The 16286-nt window shown below is 44.3% G+C and overlaps 1 protein-coding gene across 1 annotated transcript in view; it reads right to left on the minus strand.

Moving 5' to 3' along the window:
- Positions 1-2791: 2791 nt before the first annotated feature.
- The window catches only part of LOC144770889 (transient receptor potential cation channel subfamily V member 6-like), a 101716-nt gene continuing 88221 nt past the window's right edge, over positions 2792-16286 (minus strand). Inside the window, exons 14-15 of the mRNA XM_078655677.1 lie at positions 7525-7631; positions 2792-4916 (exon numbers count right to left, since the gene is read on the minus strand). Coding sequence (XP_078511803.1) covers positions 4631-4916; positions 7525-7631 — 393 coding nt within the window. The 3' untranslated portion in view covers positions 2792-4630. The remainder of the gene's footprint in view (positions 4917-7524; positions 7632-16286) is intronic.

The raw sequence follows: 16286 nt of genomic DNA on the forward strand, positions 1-16286 counted from the left end.
GTGTGAAAAATGCACTTAAAGTTAAATTTCAGGGGTGCAGAGGGGTCCTTTGGACCCCCCCTGCACCCTTGAAATTGCATTCTCAATTTGCGATTCGCAAATTGCTAAGCGCAAATTGAGAATGACTTCTCATTCATTCCTATGGGCCTCCAGGCCCATAGGAATCAATGGGAACGGATTCCTTGATTGCGATCCGCAAATTGTGAATCGAAATTAAGGAATTTTAAGAAATCGCAAACAAAATTGCGATTTCTTGATGGATAGCCTTTTGCGATTTCTTAATTGCGATTCCTTAATTTTCGCAATTAAGAAATCGCAAACGGCAACAATGATGCATGTGGCCGTATGTTCTTAAAAGTTACTTTTCCTAAACATGTATTAAAAACCCAAACCTAACCATTGATTTAGATTGTTAATTATTATTAGGAATAGTGGTTGAACCATTTCTCTGGCATGTCTCAAACCAGAGAGAGCAAAATCAACATATTAATGTGTACTCTAAATTTCTTCATAAGACAGCCGCAGCCTTCCCCAGTGAAAGTAGCTTTCGTGGGCTTGTCAATGTAGGAACAAGCCAACTTAACAGTCCTTAAGCCATGTTTTCCTTGTCACACCTGTGGATGGCACAGTAAGGAGTTTGTGACCCCTAATGCTAACGCGATTCGTCATGAGTTCTCTGAGACGTGGGTGATCTCGCTAGCTGGCTTTTTTACTTCTAAGATCAAACGGATCCAGGAGTCTTTTTTTTCTTCGGGCCCTAGTGAGGTCGTCAGCCCGGGAGATCAGGTGTGCCGGATAGTTGACTCTGGACCTACTCTCTCGGAGTTTCCATCTCTCTCTGACTCTGCATCTCTGGATTTCCTGACTAAACTTAAGTCGGGCTCACCTCTTGATCCCTGTCCTGCTAAATCTTTGGCCAGGGTGGCGGGAGTGTTGAACCCATTGATCAATCCTATCCTTAATTTGTCCTTGACTGGGGGTGTGGTCCCTGTGGCCTGGAAGCAGGCGATGGTTGTTTCATTACTTAAAAAGCCAGGCCTGGACCCTGAGCTTCATGCCAACTATAGGCCGATTTCTCTTCTGCCTGCCCCGGCAAAGATAGTGGAGAAGCATGGGCACACTGTGCTCTCTACTTTTCTGGAAACCCACAGTTTGCTGCATTCCACCCAGTCGGGCTTCCGGAGCAACCTAAGTACCGAGACGGTGCTTCTAGAGGTTAATGAGGCTATTATGGAAGTGTTGGACGCCGGAGAAAGAGCTATGCTGATGATGCTAGACCTGTCGGCGGCCTTCGACACCGTCCCTCATGAGGGTCTCCTCAGCAGGCTCTATGAGATCGGTCTGAGAGGGACGGTGTTGAGCTGGTTTCGATCTTATTTGGCTGGTAGCTGTCAGGTGGTCTGGGCCCCTCCGTACTCGGCCAAAGTACCACCGTTGGAGGTCGGAGTCCCGCAGGGCTCGGTGTTGAGCCCGACTCTTTTTAATATCTTCTTGATACTTCTGGCGGTGCTGGCTGAGTCTTTTGGAGCTCAGATCCTGTCATACGCCGATGACACTCAGCTCCTTTTCACTTGTGGGAGGGGGGCTGAGTTTGACGAAGAGGGCATCCGGGGTTGTCTTGGGGCTGTTTTCGATTGGTTTCAGCGAAGCAGCCTCAAGTGCAACCCGGATAAATCAGAGGTGCTCTTCTTCGGGTGTCAGTCTGACCCAAATTGGTAGGAGTGGTGGCCGGTGAATATGTTCCCGCCTAAGTCATCCTCTCTGATTGCCAAGAATCTGGGGGTCAGGATTGACCCCCAGATTCTTGGGTTGACTAGCACCTGCTATGGTTTTCTGAAAATGTTGCGAAAGTTCCTTCCCCTGCTACCATTGGCGCATAGAAAGATTACGGTCCAGGCCCTTATTGGTTCGAGGCTGGACTATTCAAACGTCTTATATTTGGGTCTGCCCGAATATCTTCTCCAAAGATTACAGGTGGTCCAGAACTCGGCGGCCCGGGCCATTTTTGGCCTGCCTTGTCGAGCTAGAGCTTCGGACCTTTTACACTCCCTACACTGGCTGCCTGTCCGGAAGCGGATTGTTTTTAAAGCACTTACGCTGGCGCATAAGGCATTCCATGATGTGGGAGCGGAATACATTCAGAAACGGCTTACTTCCTACAAGGCGACTAGAACCTTAAGATCGGAATCTCTCTGCCTTGCCGTCGTTCCTGTTATCAGGAAAGCACGGATGGGGGGACGTTCTTTTAAACGCTTGGCGCCCCAGCTTTGGAATGCCCTGCCTTTGCCGCTTCACGGTACATCTAATCTGTTGGCCTTTAGAAAGGGTCTGAAGACGTGGCTTTTTGGTCAGTAATTTGCTCTTTTCTCTGCTTGTGCTTGCCCTTTGCAGTCCGTTGTGGGTTTGAAAGCGCCGGGACACTCTTCGGAGTAGCCGAGCGCTATATAAGACACCCATAACATAACATAACATAACAAGTGCTGCAGTCCACTGGCAATATGTAACTTTCCATGCTAAGGGAGTACTTTCTACTCTATTTACTATGGCCTTACAAGAGAGTTGAGTATGCCAATCAGGGGCTTGCTACTTTTTACATGCTTTATTGGCCAGAGCATATATGCTGGGCAATGGACAGCAGTGCCCCGTTTTGCAGAATGTAAAAACCATCACAAAAAAAAATAAGAAAAAGTCTGGTGCATAATAATGTTCCTTCCATTAAGTTTCCTTATGAGCTGATTCCAGACTCTGAGATGAGTCAAGTAGCCCTTGCCTTGCTCTTTATGGGACTTTACTCCCTGGGACCCTACGCAGTCACCAGAAAGGTCCTCCTTATTTCTTCACTAGTCTAGTTGATGCCCCCTGAAGAGTGAGTGTGGAAATCCTCAAAATGACCTCAATTTTATTGGGATTTAGCGGAAATGTGTAATAAAGCAACATGTGGAAATGCATATGTCCACAAAATGTTGCTGAGTGGATTTCCCACATTGTGTGCCATGAGCAAGAGGAAATATACAGGATTAGAAGTATTAGAGTTTGGTGAGAGAGTAACTTTCAACAACCATAGAGTACTACAATCAAACAATCCTTTTAGTAAAGAGCCAAAAAAAGCATATTTTAATCAGTATGTTTTCATAGTCACAAGAGTATTGTTAAAAAGATGGGCAATACATTTCGCTCATCGTCACAGACCTTCTTCAGGGCTAATTAGAACAAAATATCTTAGTCTATCAACAGCAATTCAAGGGGAGTTAATGTGAGAGAAGATCTCAGAAACAGAATTCCAGTCTGTTTTACGCTTCTATTGCAGTAAAGAGTCCTTAGGAGGACATAGGCTATGTGTAGATATTGTCCATTAAGAACAATTAAACAATTTGGTGTGACAGTGTACTTTTCTTGGGTTTAATGTTGATTTAAAGGCTTTTTAGCAGCTGGCTCCTGAAGGTGGGCACTTCTTCTATACACACATGGTTTAGCAAGCTAATGTGGTATAGATTCAACAGCTATCTCTGTAAATTGGTCTAGGAGTCTGAATGTCTTCCCCTTGAATGGATTTAAGAGGCTGCCTTTGAGTATGAATCCCATAAAATGAGGAATATTTGCACATCCTATGCAAAGGTTTACAAGGCACAGAGTTAGGAGACTTATGAATCAGATTCAAGGTGTGCCGTGTGTGGTAGGTTGGGATAGGAACATGGGTATAGAGAAGAGAGACAGGTTTTGGGTCGTTAAAATTCATGTTTGTTCAAAATAAAGTGACAGGGTTACACTGAGGAATTGTTTAATTCAAAATTTTCTTTAATGGGATTAATAACCTTTTCACATTTTGGCATGGGCTTTAGGGTTTCACTGTAATGAGAAGATGATGTCTTGCACCACATTTACTGACTGAAGACAAACAATCACCATTTTTGAACACTTTGTCAAGGCAGGGAAAATGTATTTAAGTAATTTATTACTATCTTATTGTTGTGATAAAAAAGAGAAACACTTGAATCATTGATAAAGTCAATCAAACCAATGATTCTCATCAGATCACAGTCCTTCAAGTATCAATTTATAGAAACAGTGGATGTTTTAAAGGATTGGCTAAATCGAAAGCAGCATACAGGAAAGGATTTTTCTGAAGCAATTTCTAGTTTTTGACTTTTTGTGGAATGCTAACCTGTCTTAGTTCATAATTCAGCAACTGCATATGACTGGTCATGCAACTACTTCTGAGGATTGTGTGGACTGGACTCTCATATCAGTCCCCTAACACATTAAGTTTAGAAATACTTTCAATATGGCGCTGACGTTCCTGGTGCTAGAGCTGCATTGCTATGGACATAGAAAGAAGACTTTGATTCTGCAAATAGTACTACCAAAATGCTTTACAAATTCTGAAAAGGTGTGGCTCACTAGCAGCTGGTTTTCTATCACTATAATGGTTTAAATCCTAATTTCTGTGTGCATATTTGGCACACATGACGTGTGGCACCTTGTACTCATTTAGACCATTATCAGCAAAATTAAATTTAATACCAATTTGTGAGGGTGCAGTCTATTGTAGCAGATCTACTGTGTCACCTTGAGACTACCTGCTTTGCCATTAGTACTGATTGGTTTTCAGGATGTGCCAGTCAAGGCATTATCAGATGAGATAAGTGTCTTCCTCATCGGATGTGGGGTTCGCCAGACCTTGAATCAGCTCTCGCGGGGCGCTCCTAAGGATCTGCCAGCCACGACTCGACTTCCTCTGAGAGATGTTTCTGCGGTAGGGCATCTGGAGGAATGGCTCTAAGTCTTCTTTTCTCTCTTCTTTAGGAGACTTATTTAGGAAATTAACAGGCTGTTCATTCTTTTCATCGTGATGAAGGTTGTCCTCTTCCTTCCCTAAGGATGTTTCTCCTTTGTTGTGAATATCAAGGTCTTCCACGCTGCAAAAACAAGCAATGCTTAAAAAAATGCAAGGTGTGCACAGGGACATATATGTGTTAAGTATTTGTAATTTAATCAACTAATCTACAAATGCTCTATGTACTTCAAGGCTCATACACAAAACCAATGCATGTCCTTTGCACCAGAGCCTGCATATAAATCGTCCCACCTTCACAACTTTTGGAGTAAGGACATGAGCCTTCTCAGAATGCTAGTGGGAGGCTGAAAAGCCTGTCAATTCAGAGACCTCAAATATCACTTTTGGTGCTTGGTTTGAGCACTCTCTGACAACAGTGTCAATATCACACCTGAGGAGGGGGGGGGTGTGTGGCTAGAAAATGAACTATAAACTGAGGTTTGTCCAGAGTTATGCTGTGTGTAGAGAAGCTACAGGGAGCTGTAGATGGCACAGGAAACCATCCTACCACAGGAGGCCTTCTACATATAATTTTAATTTGATAGTGGGCGCTACGTTGGACATATCTGTGCTGCCCGACTACTTTTGCAAACCACAAACCTATATTGATGAAGTTTTGGTCTAATTGTTCTTCATTTTACATTTGTTTTGAAGCATTTGACTGGAGTCACTACTCAGTTTGCCCTTGATTTCAAACTGTGTATGACACTATTTCCTGTGATGTCATCAAATAAGCTAAGTGGTTCTCCTAAGAATTTTCAAAACTTGAGAGCTCTGGCCAAGTTAGGCTCGGCATATTCCCAGTATTCACAGCCATTCTAAATGTATTGAAAAGACAAATTGCGCAGAAGCGCTGGTGATTGTGGTGCTTAATTTGAGCAGGTGGTTTTCTGTGCTCTGCAGGTCACTTAATTGTCAACACCTGCACGTATGATAATCTGCCACGGGGTGGCACTGTTTGACCGATTTTGAGATGAGCACAACAAAAGTTGTTTATGAATTCAACTTTCCTAAAAATGACTCAAACCTGCCACCAAGGCCATTCTTATGGCTGTGGAGCCCTGAATAGTCAGTATTGGAGGTGGTCATCCACGGAGCTGAGAATGGTGCAGGATGGGGGTCACACGTGCCCCTCCCAGTAAATAAAATAACTGCGGGGGCACAGGAGCGTCTATAAGACCACCCCAATTTATTTTTGAATGTGGCTCAGAGAGGCCCCCGCCTTTACCAGTGAATAAGCCTCAGGGAGGTGGTGGCCACCGGGGCATCAAGAAAGGGTATTAGTGCGCACTCCCTCCTTATTTTCTGCATGCACCCAGAACATGACCCACCCAGGGGCCTATTAGTAACGAAGCGCTGGAGCCCACGCTTCTTTTTTTCAAATTTTCGTCAGGAGCTGCGAATCCAATGCAGCTCTCACTGAAAATTAAAGAAAAGAAAATACTTATTTGACCTCCCCAACCCCCCAATAGGCCTAGGGGGTCAAGGTATTCCTACCCTGCCTGATCTCTTTTTTAAATGATTTATATGGAATTCGACTCGATTCCCAAGATGTGTGCCAACACTTCCTGGTTTGAAGCATTGGCAGCCAATTAGATCTGAGGATGAGATCAGGAGGGTTCACGGAGCTCTTGCGTCCCTACATATACGGATTTAGATTTTTATTAATATTTCTAAAACTAGAGAATGAATTTACGCAAATGTACAAAAAAGTTGCTTTCTGGATGAACAGCTACCCTTCTGCCCAATTTGGTGTAAATCCTTTCAGCAGTTCAGGCTGTAGTTGTGTAAAATCTCTATGGGAATTAACATTGGTTTTTGGGACCCCCGATTTTCTCGACGACCAGGAAACCAGGAAACCCCACTCTATTTAACATTAATGTCCGCCCCCTTAGCCCTGCTGGCCAAGGCCCGCAATATGGCTATGGTATCATACGCAGATGATACCCAAATGGTATTTACCTTCTCTAGCAATACTAAACAAGACCAGGGGAAATTCCAAGGCAACCTTACGTCATCTCTGAATAACTGCAATTGAACTCTGCAAAATCATAAGTGCTTTTGGTGGGTCGAGATACCCACCTAATGAGCAATCAATGGTGGCCTAAAGACCTAGGCTCCCCTCCCCAGCCGCAAATTGTGGATAAGAATCTGGGAGTGTTGATGGACAGAACCCTTTTGTTCGAACTGTAGACTAAGGCTGTGGCAGGTATCTGTTTTGGTTTTCTACAGGACCTAAAACCTATTCTGGGGCTATTCGATGCATTCCCGCAACAGACGATCATTCAATCCACCATGCTGTCACGTTTGGACTATTACAATGGGCTACTAGTTGGCGCCAACAAAGCTGTGACGAAAAGACTTCAACTGGCTCAGAACTGGTAAGTGCTGCCATTTTGACTGCATTCATTTTCTTCCAATGGCCTAAATATAACCTTTTTTTAAGCTGCGTGTGGATTCATCACTCAAAGGTGGATAGAAGGTGCCACAAAATGAGGCTTAAAGTCTGGAAGTTCATCATCCTTCAAGCATGCGGATGGGTTCTGTGTTTTTTTTCTTAGGACCCATCATCACACTGAGAGCTGGTGTTTCCAGAAAATATAATGCAGGGAAATGAACTTGAATGAAATGCATTACCTTCCACAACTGTCCCCATATATTGTAACCAATGCTTCAGGTGTTCAGCTTACCATATGTACCGTCTATTGTCCAGTCCGTAGTCCACCCCCAAGATGCCAGAGCGAGACCACATGAAGCGAGGGAGACTTTGCTCAAGCATAACTGTTGTGGCAACCACCTGTGCAAGGCAAGTAAGAGAAAACAATGAAAAAAAGCAAATATATATTTCCCAAAATATGTTCAGCCAATCCCTTCTACTGACATGTAATATTATTGTTTGTTACAAAGAAGACAATGGTAAGAAAACTGTAACAAAGTATGATGCAAGAAATTAAAATATGGATAGAATTGTGGAGCCTTCAACCATGGTGTGGGGCGTGCTATTGCACCCTATCTACTAGCACATAACAAGCTGAGCTTTAATTATGTCACAGTCTTAAAGCTCCACCCCTGGGTCTGTTATTTGCTGTGTCCTTTCCATACTTTGCGGCTTATTTATGAGAGCCTTGTGCAAATCGTTGCAGTGCCTTGCTCTGTGCTCAGGAGGAGTTCCATGGGCATTCAAGTAGGGTTTCCCACGCAACACCCATGGAATTTGATGCATCCTTAGATTTACAAAAATATGAAAACCTGGGGAAGGGCCAAATTCGTACATCTCCCGAGGTGAGGTGTAATGAGGGAGAACAACTTCATTTCTCTTCTTTTCATGTATGATGCAGAATGCAGCACACGCAGAAAGAGGACAATGCCTCTTAAAATTGTCTTTGTGCAGGAAGGTGTCCCTACCTGCACAAGAAAATCCTGGATGCAATGGCGGCACCCTTGCTCCATGGTGCAAGGGGTCTACGTTGGTGCTAGGCTTCTGAAACAGTGCCGGTCCGGGGAAAAAGTACAGGAATGCACCGTACTGCTTGAATACGGTGAATTCCTGCCCTTTCACTTTGCTGTAGGGAAGCAGAGCAAGCTGCCTTGCTGAGTTGCCCTACGCCAAAATGCCATAAATGAGGCCTTGACTTTCTCGAAATCCATTGCCAGGACAGAAGCAACAACAAAAAAGGGAAGGGGCGGAATATTTGTATTAGATTCAGCCACTGGTAATGAGGCTGGCAGTATTCCAGTCCATGGTGCAACTACAGAGAGCAACATAGTGTTTCCAAACAAGCCTTGGTCCTGATCCAATAGGAACAGTCCAGCACAAACTGCCTCCTCTAGACAAGCACACAAACAACCTCAGACTGGATTCAACCTCAATGAACATCACTCCACATGTGTCTCTTTGTTACTAAACCCCTGATTCACACCGGTGATTTATCCCTTTACCGTCTGTGTTATGTTTTGTCGCTTGCATCTTTATCTGAAGGATGCTGTCGTTCCCTTGACGTGCTGCAGTCTGCCATCATGACTTCCTCCTGGCTTCTCCTTGCCTTTTTAAAAATTGATAGTTGTCAAACACTTTTCACTGCTCTTTCTCCCCAGGTTTGGTGATATGAAGTCAATGGTGTTGGTGTAGTTAGGCATTGATAACTAGTACTTTCTCCATGCTCCAGTGTTTCCCTTGCTTTCTTCTTCAAGATACCCTACAAGGGCGTATTGTTCCAGGTGCCTCCAGGTCACCTGGCACAATATATTCTGATCAGGGCTGTTTTGGGCAAAGCACAGACATTACATTTGTAGGAAATTTCGATAATTTACCTTTGAGCTTAAACATAAGCACAAGATAATGCACAGCCAGCCATGGTTAAGAATAACGAGGATAAGAAACCTAGGGAAGTTTGAATGGGATTCTATAATGAAGTTCTGAACAAGCACTGGGTGAAGATATTTCAAATTTGCAAAAGTACCGGCCAGGGAAAACGCGGGACTCTCAGTGATGGCACAGACCATGTGGGATCTCTAGGCATTACATAGCATATTCCTGTCTTTTCTTGCACTAGTCCACAATGTGTTATCTAGCACCCACACAGGCACCCTGGCACCCTTGTGAAAGGGTAGGGTGCCTGCATTCTAAGCAGTATTGCTTTTGTGAAGGAAGGGACTTCTTTTTGCACAAAAACAATCCTCTGAGCATTTTCCCCTTTCAATGCATACTGCAGAATGCAGCATTTATAGAAAGAGTTAGACTCACATGGGGAGACGCTATATTTTGACGCTTTTCCATGTCTACGAGTAAAGGGAAATCTGGAAAAATGCCAAAAAACATGGGTGGGTGCGTGGGAACACTTATGCTCCCCCCATGGAACACCTCACTGGGGCAGAGTAATGCAGCAATTGCCTTGTTTGGCTTGATAAACCTGACTAAGTAATTGTGTCGCCCTTGCACCCCCTTGAGTGGTGCACGGGCAATACAACTCAATGATAAATTTGGCCCCAGATTTATGAGAGGCTTTTGTAATATTGATGGAGGTGGCTAGCGGCCCCTGGCTCTAAGGGCCTCCCCAATGCAATGTTCAAAGCTGACCAACATTATTGGCAACTTGGCGGTGTGGTGGCGGTGCAGAGCAGGATTGTTCCTGTAAATTGGAGGGGCTCAATTCTAATCCCAATCTTTAAGAAGGGGAACCTGGGCGATCCTGCAAAAAAAATAGACTAATTGACATTTGGAAGTGGAGCTAAGATGAATGTTCAAATTGTCTTGCATTTTAGTACTGGGTAGGAGAAGAAAAACTGCAAAATCTTTACAAACAGGGTTTGAGGCCATTTGCAATTCCACCAATAATATTATGGCATCATGTAAATGTGCATGCTGACCCTTCAGAGAGTCCATTCGTCAGCGGTGCACATGTTTTATGGACGAAAGCTCAGCCTTCAACGGAGTCACTGGTGGCTCTTAATGGTCTAAAACATCTGCTTGTGGAATTGCCAAGAAATCGCACAAGGCAATACATACCCTCTATGAGGGACAGGCGCGCAACACCCATTGAGCTCACGGGGCTTCAGCCCCCCCCCCGTCGTGCCTGTCAGCCCGGGCTGACACAGCTTCGCGGGCTGGCGAGCATGTAATTGCAGCCGCACCCGAGTACTTAACAGGTCTTTAAAAGACCATTTGGTTGTCAATGAGGCTTTTGTTGTGTGGTCACCCCTTCTCACAGCCACTTTGTCCGTGGTTGGAAGAATTAGCTCCCCCCCGAAATATTTTCAGCCCCCCCCCGAAATTTGGCTTTAGTTGTCCGATGGGTACAGGTCAAACATGGCCATAAGTCATTCATCAAAGCATAGCCCAACAAACAATGCCTGGGTGCATACCCCTACTGAACTGGAAAATGTTTTAAGTGGAGTCTAATCATATCCCCTTGAGCAGAAAACATGCATGGGTTTTTTAATATGCAGATGGCCTGGTCAATTTCAATCAGACCCAGGCCAGATTAAGGAGGGATTTGTTGTTTTTGTTCTTGTCCCTATAAATAAGGCCACAAAGTGACTATAAACCTGTTTCCTTGCAAACCATTCTATGTTTATGGCTATTATTGCAAGTAAAGCAAAAGGCTTCACTGTTTGGAGGATCATGTAGCAGTTGTTTTTCGATAACAGATGAGCCTGTCTGTAGATAGCCTTAGCTTTCCCCTAGAACTCCTTATAAGCATGGGCGTAAAATCCGTTCCACTCGCGGAATTTGTGAATTTTTGACAAATTCGCGTTCCGCGAATCGTGCAAATTTGTCAAAAAATTCGCAATTCGCAAGCTTGAGGATTTTTTTGCTTGGTCGCAAGACTTTTTGTCCGCGAGCACGCAAAAACGGACGCGAACACGCAATTGCACAACGCCAGCATGCAACTAGCCCATGTACGACCGCGTTGGGTAACCTCGCGGTAACCGTGTCGAAAATAACCCGCGAACACGCAAAAAGCCCCACGAACACGCAAAAAGCCCCGCGAACACGCAAAACATTTTGCAAATTCACGGATTTTGCGGACCGCGAATTCGCAAATTTCGCCCATACTTACGCGCCACACCTACGCATTCACCTATACACCCACTCTCTACTTCTACCCTTCTACATATACACCTTCACCCAACCAACCATGGATTCTTTCACCCACAACGTTCATCCATGCTTGTATGCTACCACAATCCCATCATAATTTTACATACTGTTGCAGCCAACTATACACTTGTGTGATCATGTTTGACAAGGAAGGGTGTCTGCCTGCCTACTGTCTGCATTTCACCAATAGAACCTGTGAAAAATGTAGTTGTTTGTTGAGAGGATGAAACATCCACAACCATTGTAAGAGTGAACCATGAAAAAGCACAAAATTAACCTGTGTTTAATCCTCCGGTAACTTGGCTCAAGAATAGTCTTCTAACAGCAATAAAGTGAAACCACAACATGAGAAAAATCCCATAACAATTTAGAATAATAGAGTACATTTTAATAAATTGGTTGACACCAAAACAACAACAAAAAATCAGTAGCACCTGAGTAATACAATTTTAAAGGTTTTTGGTAATATAGCGCCTAAAAGCACGGATCTCCAGCCACAGTTGTCTGGTTGTGCAAGATCGGGTACAATTCACAAGTTCAGACCCACTATGATGGAGTTCAGGCCAAAAGCATGGAAGGGACCAGGCTATTTCAGCTGAAAAGGTTACCTACTAAAGTCCAGCGCAAAGAGTTTCCTTTACGATGGAGGGTGATGTACGAAGCAGGGCGAGCATTGCAGCTGGTTGTCGCTGTGGCACAAAGAGCAGGCTAGGTGTTGCGAACAGTTGTTGCTTTCCTGCGAAGATCCTGTCGGACATCACAGACGGTGGTTGCTCGAGATGCACGCTGCCGGTCACTGCTGTCAATGCTGTCGCTCAAATTACAGGTCTTGCATTTCAAGTAGGCCCTGGAGGTCGCTGTAGTGCAGGGTCAGGATCACTGGAGCTTCATGTTGGCGGTCAGTGTGGTAAGCATGGTCTTGGTGCCTGCTAGCTTGTTCGCAGTCACAAAGTGCCCAAATCTGCAGGATTTCTCCTTTTGTTTCAGAAGGAGCTTAACTGATGCCGCTTCAAGGCTCCAGGTCCAGAAGGCAGGGCCAGCATTAGCACTAGTGGTGCCTGGTGCGACAATCTTTTTTGGATCCCAAAATGCATGACCTACTCCTCGGATTCCCTCACTAGTACCTGGCAAAAGTGCCTGATATCTCTCCATAACACATCTCTCATATACATTTCATTTGTTTTAAAGTGCAGGTAAAGGCTGGCTGTACTAATCCACTCAGCTATCCACATAAAATATATAGATCGGTTATTTGCAGCAGGCATATGAACCCTCTCTGCTACTTTATCACAGGTCAAAACTGTCACTTGAAAAAACTCCATTTCACAATCTAGCAGGAACATTAATCACAAGAGTTATCTTGACATTTCTAATACACCTGAAAGCTGGACACACAAGGAACTCTGCAGCAGGTGCTTTTAAATTGTAAGTTATTGCTAAACACAGCACCCCCTACCCCCCCCTTGAGATCAGTGCCCCCTTCAAGGTCTGCTCCTAGTGTGGCTGCACTGCTTGCACTGCCCTGCACCTCTTAGTGATCAGAAACTCACTGCAGCAGAGGCCAGCAGGTCCAGATGAATGTTCAGGCAGGTTCAGTGAAGTAGGTCAGCTGGGCAGTGGCAGAGAGGTCTCTGGAGCTTGTTGCATTCTTGCAGCTCAGAACAGGAGGTCAGTAAGCTAACACTTGAAGTCACTTCTGCCTGGGATGAAGGGTGCAGATTCAATCTTGCTTCTCAGACAGCAGGGCAGGCCTCAAGCAGCAGGGCAGCAGGGCAGTCCTTCCTCTGTAGTAGTAGTATTCAAAGGTACAGGAGTGTACTAAAAAGTGGGTATGAGGGTACCTTTTTTATACCTGGTGCTCACTGTGAAAAATGAAAAGCTGTGGGAGTTTTTCCCATTACAGAGGTGTCTGGAACTTCCAGCCCCCCTGTCCTGGTCCCAGTCCGTCTGGGGGCACAAAAGGCTATTGTGAAGTCCTTTGTGTGTGGACTGGGTAAGTGTCTTTGAAGTGCAAATGTGGCAGGTGAAAGGTTTGACCCGCATCAAGCCAGGATGTCCCATCCTTCCAACATTCAGACCCTCAATTGTGCGGCTGTCTGGGAGGAATATGAAAAGGCCAACTGCCACACACACCTAGTCATGGGACCGAAGTAGAGTCTACAGGCACCATGGGCCTCGTGTATTGAGTTTTGGCATAGGACAAAGGGGCAGGAAAGCCCCATATTTATCCAATACAGTTCATTCCTGTACTTTTTCCCTGCACTGGCACTGTTTCTGCAGCCTAGCTGCAACGCAGACACGCTTTCACCATGGTGCAAGGGTGCCTATGTTGTCAAGCAGGATTGTTTTTGTGTAGTAAGAGGCACCTTTATGCACAAAAACAATCCTATTGGGCTGTTTTCTCTTTCTATGTGTGTTGCAGAATGCAGTGCCCATGAAAAGAAGGAAACACAAGGAGTAATACAGTTATTTCTGCTTGTCATGCCTCCCCAAGAGAGGAGTAAGGTTTTGATGCATCCCAAGGTTTTCCTGGCTTTGTAAATTTGTGGAAGCATCAAAATCCATGGCTGTTGCATGGGATAACTCACCACAATGCCTTCCTAGCGCAGAGTCAGGCAACGCAGTGATTTGCGCTTCCTTACCTTACTCCATATCTATGAGGCCATTCTAAGCCACGCAAAGTGACATTGCGTTACCTCATAGATATGATTTTTTTTTAATACTCCACAATAGTGCTAAACAATATTCCCCCAAATGCCTAGGGCAAGAAAATTACAGCTTTCCAAAAGTGACATTTTCAGAATTGTGACTTAAAATCCAACATTGCCATTATAAAGGGGTTCAAATTACAAATCCTCAGGCACCAAACATGACATTCTTTCCTGCTCCCAAGCAAAAGTTATCATTTACTAAATGTAATTAGCTATCCCAGTTTTATCCTGTGGGAGAGGTAGGCCTTGTAATAGTGAAGAACACATTTGAAAGTTTTACTACAGGACATGACACACTTAAAAGTACATGTCCATCTTTTGTAATGCAATGCAACCTGCTATGTTTAAAAAAAAGATTTAAGCTTGCCAAAAGGTTTAGTTGGCCATGTTGAATTAACAGTTTGAAACTGTACCCAAAGGCTGCAGTGGCTGGCTTTGGGCATGTTTTAAAGTCTACTTAGTGTGCAGCACAAGTAGCATTTAATTTAAAAGCCCTGGGTACCTGTAGTACAACCTCAAATGTGTCAATTGGGTGTAAGCTAAATTCACCCTGTTTAAAGGAGAGAGCACAAGCACTGTAATACTAGGCCTGGGCGGAATCTTAATTACGCCAGAGTAATTAGAGTAATTTCAGTAATTACTTTTGTGATGCAAAATTACTGAAATCAAGTGATTGAGCGAGCTTGAGTAATTGGGAGTAATTTTTGGCAAACATCCTACCACAGGAACACAAAAACAACAAACTAAGAGAGAGCAAATGGCTACTGGCTACTGCTGTCTGTGTCCTGTAGCATTTAGAGCTATTTTCTTAGCACAAAATACATCCTTTGGCCCATATTGGACACATGGGTAAATTTTGCACAAACAAATGGTTCTAAATGCAGGATTACTCTTCTCATGTAAATATGCATAATTATGGACAATTGTGTGGTAATTAAGAGTAATTCCACTAGAAAGAATTACGCCAGATACACCCACCCCTACTTAGCTAAAAGCCAAGAAAAACCGCTTCAGAAAACAGGAAGAGGTAAGGCAAAAAGTTTGGGGGTGACCCTACAGAGAGGGCCAGGTCAAACACAACCTTTACAGCAAATGGAGTTAAAATAAGTCAAACTCAATGGCTTTCCCAATACGCGTTTGTCAGTCTCCCCAACAAATTTGAGTGTAATAGGTGTTTTTCTTTATGTGAACAAATCTTCCACTTTTGCAACTTTTGAATGTATTAATAGCGTATTAATCTGTACGTGAATCACCAACACAGGCTTGTGACACCCAAATCATGCTGCTGTTGTGAACATCCACTTGATATACATTTAAACACATTTAAATTAACCTCGGGCATCCTAATATCTGTTGTGGATGAGGCTATTGGAATGTACGTGGGACACAGCTGAATAAGTGTGAGGTGTTTCAAAAATACTTATTCTACATTGCGCCCGGGCGGAGAGGGGGCAACATCAATTTGCACCTGCTTCTTTGCAGTCCCAAATTGCAGGAGAGTTGATAGTTGCTTGTGTGACACCTTCTGTAAAATAGATTGCATGGCCAGTAAATGTGCAACAGCAAGATCTCAAAGGGGTGTTCCCCCATTAGCATGGTTGTGTGGTCGGCATACCAGAGAATTGTTTGCCTTTCCATCTTTGCAGTATTACAGACTTGGGCGCAGAGGCAAAGGGACTGTTATGTGCTACATATAGGTGACGCATATTCAATGAGTCTCCTGATGAAACCCTCCAGAAGAGATAAAATGGGTCTCAGGTGCACCGCGAGCATCCCCCTTCAGGGGCTGGAGTGACTCACTGTATTCACCTGTTTGGGGAATCTTTTTCCTCCCTTTAAAAGCCAGGCTAGTTTGAAACCTTAACTCTGCCCTAAACTAATGAACTGTGCACAATGTGGGTGTGGCTTCATGCTTGCACTAGGAACAGCACCTTTGCTGTGGTATGGTGCGCTGTCATGGACCGCACCTGCACAGACTTAAGTGTGTGCCGCAGAGCAGAGTGGGACGAGGCACCATATTCACAGTGCAGCACCTGGTCAGTGCTTTCTTAGAAGAGAAGGCTACATTCATCTACTGTAAAGAAAGGTGCCAAATCAAGACCTTTGGACTGTACTGTGAAAAGAAGGGAATAAAAGAAAC

This window comes from Lissotriton helveticus, chromosome 7 (assembly GCF_964261635.1).
Source record: "Lissotriton helveticus chromosome 7, aLisHel1.1, whole genome shotgun sequence".
In the NCBI taxonomy this organism is placed as follows: Eukaryota; Metazoa; Chordata; class Amphibia; order Caudata; family Salamandridae; genus Lissotriton; species Lissotriton helveticus.